The sequence below is a fragment of the Camelina sativa genome, chromosome 11 (genome assembly GCF_000633955.1).
Source record: "Camelina sativa cultivar DH55 chromosome 11, Cs, whole genome shotgun sequence".
Lineage (NCBI taxonomy): Eukaryota > Viridiplantae > Streptophyta > Magnoliopsida > Brassicales > Brassicaceae > Camelina > Camelina sativa.
Window position 1 is genome coordinate 28,632,472 of NC_025695.1, and position 9,767 is coordinate 28,642,238.

The 9,767-nt window shown below is 33.7% G+C and overlaps 1 protein-coding gene across 1 annotated transcript; it reads right to left on the reverse strand.

The window, feature by feature from the left end:
• Positions 4,218-5,775, reverse strand: LOC104724521. The gene is made up of 4 exons (XM_010443018.2): positions 5,629-5,775; positions 5,079-5,139; positions 4,709-4,770; positions 4,218-4,473 (listed from the first exon to the last, which is right to left on the reverse strand). Exons 1-4 carry the CDS (start codon positions 5,710-5,712, stop codon positions 4,372-4,374), a joined length of 309 nt encoding a protein of 102 aa, XP_010441320.1. The 5' UTR covers positions 5,713-5,775; the 3' UTR covers positions 4,218-4,371.

Here is a 9,767-nt window from a genome sequence, read left to right on the forward strand (position 1 = left end):
GGAGTTTAGAGGCGGTTGGGGACTTAGCCCGACGAAGGAGGACAACGGACTGGGAGAGAAAAGTTCTCCGAAATCTCGCCGTGGAGCTCTCAGATCCCGACTTGGGCTGAAAAGCAGAACCAAACGAAGACATTGCCAGAAGGAGGCGAGCGACGAAAGAAGGTAGAACACGGCGGAAGTAGCGCCGGATTAAAACCGGAAATACGGTTCAAATACACCCTTGAGCCAAGGAGTGGCAGGAAGCTCAACAGACACAAGCCCAACAGACTCACAACCCGGTCAGACCTATGGCTTCTGGAGTGCGAACAACACTGCTCTCACCGAATCAAATCACCTGCTCCACTGATGCAGCTTGGAGAGAAAACGAACACACGGGTTGCGGCTGGATCTTCAAAGACCAATCCGGTGAAATCCTGATCAAAGGAACCTCAACTGAAACACACATCCGATCACCCTTTCCCCAAGGAACTCCATGGGATTCTATATGATACCCACTCTCTTCTCTCTCAATTTGATCTATGTAATTTCTTTTACATCCCTAGAAATTATAATCGTCAGCAAAAAATCCCTTAGGGGGTATCTATATCGCAACCTGATTAAGTTTAATTGAGTTTATGATTTTATATTATAATTAACTGTTTTTTGAATGTAGATAATACAATGTTATATATATTTTAGTGTATTGGCAATAAAAAATTGTGCTATTGAATTGTGATTTAGTACATATATTTCCATAAAAGAAATCATAATTAAGGGAGGTAAGATATTGTTGTTAACATTCTCGATTAGACTTATGATTTTATTACAAATATTTTATTATTTTTTGAAAAGGATATTACAAATATTTTATCCAAGTTTTAATATTTATTTAAATAGTAAATGATTAATTATGCAAATCTTACAAATTAAAGGTTAGAATACAAAACGTATTTCAAAAATGTTAACATCGTCATTTTTGAGCGCGAAGCTAAAATGCCACAAAGTAGCAAAAATTAATCTGGCATGCCAATTTTTAATCTGAATGCCATAAAAAACGTGATATTTCCAAATTACCTTTAATGAAATTAAAGACGAAATACAACTGAGAGAGAAATGGACAACTAGTACAATAGAAACAACTAATACAATTGGTACAACTCAGATATGATATTATAACGAGTATAACTGATAAAGAATAGTTGGCTCTGGAACAATTTAATAATGCAATGCTGGCTAAGCAGTATTGGCGGCTAATTCATTATCCGAACTCTCTAATGGCTCGAGTGATGCGTGGCCAATACTTTAGGAAAAAACATCCTTTATTGGCAACTAAACCTTATTCTCCATCCTTTGCGTAGAGGAGCATATTTTCAACTAAAAGACTAATGGAACAAGGGGCACGGTGGGTAGTAGGTTCTGGATGTAATATTTCGGTATGGAGGGATCCTTGGATTCCGGATCACCAGCTAATGGTAGGAGGAGAGATCTACATCCTAACCTGATGGTCAACCACTTAATTAATCCCCTGACGATGGATTGGCATATGCCTATTCTTGAGGAGTTTATGGACCCAGCGGACATTCCGCTTATCTGGAGTTTGGCGGTTAGTAAATCTTTTAAATCGGATAGCTTGATATGGCATTATACTAAGTCCGGAAAGTATTCGGTGCGATCGGATTATAGGTTAGCATGGGAATCACTTAAGGATGTTGATTACAGGCCATCGTGCACAGTCCTGAGGGCAAAAACTTGGAAACTTGAAGTACCTCCTAAGGTCCAGCATTTTTTCTGGCAGGTGGCGTCGGGTTCTCTTCCCGTGATGGAACAGATCGCTCATCGGGATGTCCGATGTGATGTTACGTGTCAACGGTGTGGTTATGAGGTGGATTCTATTAATCATGCTCTTTTTGAGTGTGTACGTTCGCGTATGGTTTGGGAGTTGTCTCCGGTTCAACTGATCCCGAATGGATTTCCCTATGGATCAATGTATTCAAATTTAGACTTTCTCTATTGGAGGGCTTCCTCCCATTCTAGGGGTTCTGTAGTGGATATGTGCTTCCATGGATATTGTGGACAATTTCAAAAGACAAGAATAATAAGGTTTTTCAAGGGATTGAGGCAGAGCCAATTGATATTATAAATCAGGCGTCTAACGATAAACTTCTTTGGGAGGAGGCCAAGTCCTTCTCTGCGAATTACTTGGAACCTCAACTATCCCCAGAGGTACGGGATTTTTCTTCTCGATGCCAGGTTGATGGTTCCTAGAAAGGTTCAGATCCATTGGTGGTTTTGGGATGGTGGTATGTTAATCGCGAAGATAGGACGCTACTTTTGGGAGCACGAAGCCTTAGATGTAGTCCAACACCTCTTCATTTGGAGTTACAAGCCTTGATATGGGCTATGGAGTCTCTTCGGGCGGTGGGGGTAGATTGTCAGAATTTTGAGACGGACAGTTCCGAGCTGGTGGCGATGGTGCAGTCCCCCGATGATTGGCCGACCTTCTCGAATTTACTGGAAGACTTTCATCCCCTCAGATTATCCTTCTCCTCCTTCACTCTGACCCAGATTCTGAGGACGGCAAACGTGAGAGCAGACTGTCTGGCTCGTTCTTCAAGATCTTTAGTTTCTGAATTTACTTTTGTAAACTCTTTCCCTCCAGTTTGGGCAACCAATCTCGGAATCATCTTTTAATTTAATGTTTGGTTGAAAAAAAAAATTGATAAAGATTGGGATAACTGGTACAATTGATATATACATTAGGTACAACTTTTACCAGACCAATTAATAATTCAAAACTCTAGCTCCGCCGCCGCCGATTATGCACCATCAACCTTCCATCACTCCTCCAGTCCTCCTCACTACTTCCTCCGCCATCGACCCTGATTTTAACCTCGCTGTCGTTTATTTATGCCCATAGATCTTCCTTATTCACCACCAATTCGTCTTACACCATCTTTGTCGTTCCTTTCTACTTTCTCCTTGTAATCCCTCTCTTTTGTTAACGTCATCTCCACAAATCATCATCTCCGCTGCAAATCATCTTCTCCTCTATAACAAATAGAGAACCGAGATAAGCTTTGGCCATGATGGCACACATACAACGATAAAGAAGAGACATCTGAGAACATTTTTAAAAATCAATCTTTTTGTTTTCCCATATCTGTCGGCTTGAGAGATATAAAATTCAAAGGAAAAGAGATAAATGAAATGTTAGATTAAAGGGTTTTTAGTCTTTTCCATGTATTTTGATTTAAATAAATTAAAAAACGTAATATGGCTCTCAAATATGGCTAGGGATGTTATGGTGGGTAAAAAAACCCAGTCCGACCCGAATCCAAAAAAACCCGTCCAGAAAAAATCCAAATTCAAAAAACCCGAACGGGTTTTAAGTCTTGTGGGTAAACCCGAATGGGTTTGACCTTTTGTGGGTAAACCCGTGATACCCATATTTTTTGTCTTATATGATGTATTTTGTATTTTACATTATCTGTTTCAGTATTTTTAACTTTTTTATACTATAAAAAATGTAATTTATATTATGTATTTTGTGTATTTTATTATACCTGTGACAATTTTCAAAAAAATTTAATCTTATATCATATGGATAAAATATAGACAAAAGCATAGAGAAAAATCAAAACCATAAGCTTGAGTTTTAATAAAATGATTTTTTGTGAAAAAAAAAAAAACAGATATCTATCATGTATTATACATCGATTTAATGACTTATGTGTTTGACTTTTTATATTTGGGAAGCAAAACGTCATTGTTTTACTAACTGAGATTTAAGAAAAAAAAACCCTCAATTCATATTCTTATAGGATAAACCCGAGAAAGACTTTATTAATTTGGGTACCCACCCAATTTAAACCCATATTTTTTTTGTTAAAAAAACAGGTCCAAACCTGATTTTAAAGACGGTCCCGGATACCCAATGGGTTTTAACCCATCTTTAACATCCCTAAATATGGTATTTTTGACATTGTTCCTTTTCATTGGTGAATTTGTATTTCTTTTTTTTGTGTAAAGCTTGGTTCAGAGTTGAAGACAAACGAACGGAAGATTCAAATTAGGGTTCTCAATCCAATTCAATTGTCAATTTGGTTTGGAAAGTAAACCGAGTTGTTAATTCGTTGTCCAAATCGAATTCGATTACTTTGTGAAAAGATAGTGTTTAGGTCTTTAGGGTCAATGTTATTGTCATTCGGGTCAGATTAAGACTTTTGTTCGGTTCCGAGTAAAACAAAAATTCAGTAAATTATAAAAGAAGCATTAATGTTATGTACATTCCTTCTCGTAAACTGCTCTTATCTTTTTTTTTTCTCTACATTGAAAAAAAACACTAATAAGAACTCATACATTGTTTATAGGCTTTGAACCATGGTAAGGTTTTTATAATCCCTGAGTAGATGACGAAGAAGACGCAGCAGCGCGGAAATGCTTGTTCCCGTGCTCTGCTGCCAGATGGTCTGAAGCCGGTCTCTTTGGTCTCAACTGCAAATGACAAATTTTACAAGACCAAAAAGTTAAAGAGATTTAGGAGAAAACAGCCAAAATCAACAGTTTGGTCATCTGAAGAAGTTAAAGATTTGTTCTATATCGTTGTCTTTTGTCTATTCACTGAAGAAATCCTGTGTTATGAACTGTATATATGAGGGAAACAACGGTGATTTGAATAAAAGAATCAAGAAGAACTATGAGGAAAAAGAGTTGAGTTTTCTTATAATACCTTTTCTTCAGCTCGTTGATAGAAGCTGCGTATGAGTATGTTTTTCACTTCTGTAGTTATCACTACAACCAAAACAAACAAGGTACAACATTAATAAAAAAACGTACATGTGCTCCATAAAAAAACTCGAGACTGTTGAAATATGATCAACACTACATTTATTTGACTTAAGAAGTGATTCATGGTAAAGACAGTAACTAGATCGCTATATATCAAAGCAAGTTCAAAGATCAGTCAGTCTCTAGCCAAGATCACTACTTCAGAGGACCAATTTTATACACTACAAAATGTAACAAAATTCGAAAATCTCTAGCCGAAGAACATGCAAGGTTTGGAAAAGAAAGAAAAAAAACGAGATATGTTGTGTCACCTTGATCTGGTGGTGGAAGTGTACGGTTGTGAGTAGGACGATAGGTGGTAGGTATCATCCTCTGCAAGAAAAATATGAACAAAAACTCGTATCTTTGATAATAATAGATCAAAAATCTAACCTTTAACTCAAACAAAACAAAACAAAAAAAAGAATGAAAACTTGCATACTAATTTACAGTTGATATGAGATAACTAAAGCCAATGGAAACGGAAATTATGATTCTAAGATCAATCAGTCCTGCCAAAAATTGGCTAATTTTTTCTTAGTTTCTAACAATATTGATGAAAAATTGAATCTTTCCGATCAGATCAAGTAAAACACATACACAATTCGAGTTTACTTTTTTGAACAATTTGAATAACAAAATTTGGATCAACAAAGAACACTTCTTTTTCCAATACGACCAAGTAAAACGAAATCAGATCCGTAAAACTGAAAATTCTGAAGAGTTCTCAGACAATATCATAAAACATCTAAGAAAGATCATCCAAGAAGAGTCGAAGAACGGGGAAGAAAAATAGAAGATGAATAGGGGGAAAGAACTAACAGAGGGATTAGAAGGATCGGAGGGACGATGTTGACTGAAATTGTGAGGATCAAAAGAAGGCAAATCACCCAGAATCGACGCCATTGGAATCGTGGCCTGATGATGTTTCCTTCTCTTCAAAGTTCGGAGACAGAAGAGAGAGAGAGAGATAGGTATAGGGGAGAAACCGAAAAATAGAGAGTTCATGGGCCATTATTGGGCCTAACTCTAGAAGAACCCAGCTTGTGAAATTAAACGTTTCTCAACCCAAATAGTATATATTTTCTTTGTTTTTAGAGTATCTTATTACATGAAGTTTGGGTTTTGAAAATTAGTTATTTATAGGATCATGACACGTGTCTTAAGTACATTAATGAGATGTTGACATGTATCAAAATATTATTATTTTTTAAAACAGTTAATTAAGATAATAACATAAAAATTATTATTTTTCAAAACAGCTAATTAAGATAATAATATTAAATCTACATAAAATTTACATCTTTATATCTCAAAAAAATTCCTAAATTAAAAAGGAAAATTGACAAGACTAATATATTTTTCATTGTATGCTAATTATATTATATGTGTTTTCTTAATTAAATTTTGACATGTATATACAAAAAAATAATTCATTAAGCATGTATATTATTATTAATCAAGAAATAGTGAATAACAAATCTAAAAAAATAACATAAGTTATGTCAAAAGAATTGTTATTTTTGAAACCTAATAGGAACAGCTAATTAAGAAAATAACATTACATCTACATAAATTTTACATGTTTATATCAAAAGCTTTAATCTTTAATTTGTTTCTGATATAATTTTGCCAATCTATTTTTGGTCTTTTATTCGTGCGGGTTCCTTAATAGAAGCTATCAAATGCAATGAATTGGAATCAAAGTATATAAAGCCCGCTAAATTAATCGAGGATGTAGATACTGATAGAGATTCCAAAAGTAATTCTACAGTTAGTAGCGTTAGAAGTTTCAAAGATTAGTCGGCGGTTGATGTATTTGGTCAAAATCTAGAGTTTTCTCTTCTGGATTATGTCAATGATTCCAGTACTGAAACAAGAGTTGCTTGACCGAATAATTGAGAAGCGATTTTGTAATTTGGAAAGTTGGAACGTTAAACCGTTTTAAAATTGGTTTCAAACCTGATTTAGGTGGTTTTCTATCGAATTTGGTTCGTAAACCGTTTAAATCCAGATATATAGAGAAATATATGAGAACTTTTGATTCGGGTAGAAATAAGTTGAGAACTTACGATTCGAGAATATTTGAAATGAGGTCATAGTTCTAAGTAGTTTTGGTACAATGTGATACTTCTGAGGAGTAAATAATACATTGATCCTTAACGTGATTATGACATATATCATGTTTTGGATTGTTTATAAAGTTTCTATTTTGTATATCTGAATTATCTAAGGCTTTATATATACCATCATGATTACAATATTCAAATTTTTATTTTTATTATGTTATATTAACTTTCTTTCAATTTATCAACTTTGATTGGGTTGGTCATAAAATCATTGTAATAGAGTAGATAATTTTCACCAGTTGTTCATCTAAATATCTTTGGAGTAAAAAAATTCATGGTTAAAGAAATTATGTCACAAAACAATTTAGTAATTATAAGAACTATAATTATGCCAAGCAACATAAAATTTGTTTAATTTGTTTAAAAGACATTATATAGGTGGTGTTAAAGAGCATACTTTAACAATAAAATAATTTAGGGTCTAAGAGCATATTTCTAATGGTGAAACATACAATAAAATTGTGCGTGGTTACTACATTATATGTTGCTTTAATGAATTCTTTGTATTTAAAATATTTTGTAATAAGTTGTGAAACGTTTTTGAAATTTGACAATAATAATATTTGTAATGATGAGTATTTGACAAAAGTTTTGGTAGGATATTATTTAGGTTTAGATTATTGTAATAATTATTATAATATATTTAAAATATAAAGAAGTGTACGAAGGTAAATATAAATATGATTTATGGTGGGATATAATTTAGCTTTACATTATTGTAATATATTAAAAATATAAATATAAATAAGTGTATGAAGGTAAATACAAATATGATTTTTTTCTCTAACCAAAATTATTTATATATTTACTTCAAAAAATAAAATTTCTTTTATATTTTTAAAATTGTTTTTAGGATTTAAAATTTATCTCTTCAACGATTTTAATACCCGCACATCGTGCGGGCCCTTATCTAGTTTATATTAAAGAATTGATGGTTCATTAAAGGTTTAGATTAAAAAAGAAATGAGTTATATCCACAAAGTTCACTTACTGTTTCTGTAAAAAAAGTTTTGATTTGTTTTTATATATAGTTAAACGTATATGAATTAGAGCGGTTTCAAAATAAATAATCTAGTGAAAAAATGATTTTCAAATTTTTGCGGAGTAAAGACAAAACAAAACGTGATCTCATACGGATTTATGTGGTCAAAATGTATATCAACAAGTTTTTCGAATTTTTTAGAACAAAGAATTGTCTTCGGACACAAATAAAACCTACAATATATGAATCTGTTTGGTAGTGACCATCAGAACGTTATGTTTTTTTTTTTTATCGATAAACGAATTCTGTTTTGTAAATTATATTTTTTATTATCCAGTACTTTTATATATTATTCTCCAAAGTTTTTTACTTAGGCAAGCCAAACTGAAGTTTCTTATGTTAAATCTCAGTCCACCTTCATTCCATCTTCCTCTAATCACCACCAAAAGTGAAAATATTTCTCTTTGAATTTTAAAATTTCAGTGGTTTTTACTTTTTTCTTTTGCCTTAGACAAAGATGAGGAAGAGGAACAAACACATGAGGAAGAGAAACAAACGCATGCTCTCTCACCTTCGCATATAATTAAAGTCGCAAGTCGTAACAGTGAGATTTATGTTAACTAGATGAGTACCCGCGCTATGCTGTGGGTTTTTTCTATTTGTATTTTATACTAGACATTTTATTAGTCTAGTACGCAGAATGCATAAGATAGAGAAGATGAAACTGAAGAGAGCCAATTGAGTGAATTCTGAGAGTCTGACCATCTTCTTCCAGAGGTGTAGGTAACGGAGAAAACGTTAATATATCCCGGTATTACAATAATGATCTTCCTCAATTCTGATCTTTATTATTAGAGCAGTTATACCATCTTCTAAAACGTAAGAGAAGCCCAAAAACGTAGGATTTTTTGTTGTGCTTACATTCTCACATGCTGATGTGGCACTCAAAGGGAAAGAGTTGAGCAACTTTCATAGTATAGATTTACTATGTACATTGTATTATAGGTCAAGAAGGAAAACTTCCACGTACGTGTTTATACTTTATAGAGTACATAAAAGAGGCGTAACTTTATGTTGGGATCGAGTCAAATAAGATTCTTAACCACTACAACCATAATTAACATGATTAAGTTGAATTAGTCGTTTATCCGTACTTTTGATACACGCCATTTTAATTACGCCACTTCAATTGTAAATGACATACGTAACAAAATTAATTATATGCTATAGTTTATGATCGCGGGTCATTTACATAAAGTTTATAAACATATAAACGTTTGATGTTAATTACCAATCTCACATTTACCTTTACATATAAATATCTAATTATGTCTTGTCACTACAAGAAAACAAGGTAATAACTGACGGCATTTCTGACGGGCAACTATCTGTCGGTAATTACCGACGGTATACTGACCGATTTCTGACACAATAAAAGTTTGTCAGTTTTCCGTCAGAAATTTACCGACAGACAGTTGCCGTCAGTAATCTGTCAAAATTTCCGACGGATTACCGACCAGATAATACCGTCAGTATTTTCCGTCGGAATTTCATCGGTAAATCAACATTTCTGACGGATTACTGACCAGATACAACCGTCAGTATTTTTCGTCGGAATTTCGTCGGTAAATATATCCGTTGTTGTTGTCGTTTGTATATTATTCAATTACCGACAGATTTCCGACGGGTATTAATTTACAGCCGTCGAAAATCCGTCCGTAAACTTATTATAGCCGTTTAAATAAATATCCGTCGGATATTCGTCGGTAAATATATCCGTTAATGTAGCCATTGTATAGCCGTTGAAAATTTCAAAAATTACTGACGGATTACTGACAGAGTACGGACGG

What these genes read in the sequence shown, in the direction of transcription:
- LOC104724521 (XM_010443018.2), bottom strand. Translation starts at nt 5,712, where the DNA reads ATGGCGTCGATTCTGGGTGATTTGCCTTCTTTTGATCCTCACAATTTC. An exon ending in CCGATCCTTCTAATCCCTCT is followed by an intron (nt 5,140 to 5,628) that starts GTTAGTTCTTTC and finishes TTTTTCTTGCAG; the next exon opens with AGGATGATACCTACCACCTA. An exon ending in ACTTCCACCACCAGATCAAG is followed by an intron (nt 4,771 to 5,078) that starts GTGACACAACAT and finishes TTTTGGTTGTAG; the next exon opens with TGATAACTACAGAAGTGAAA.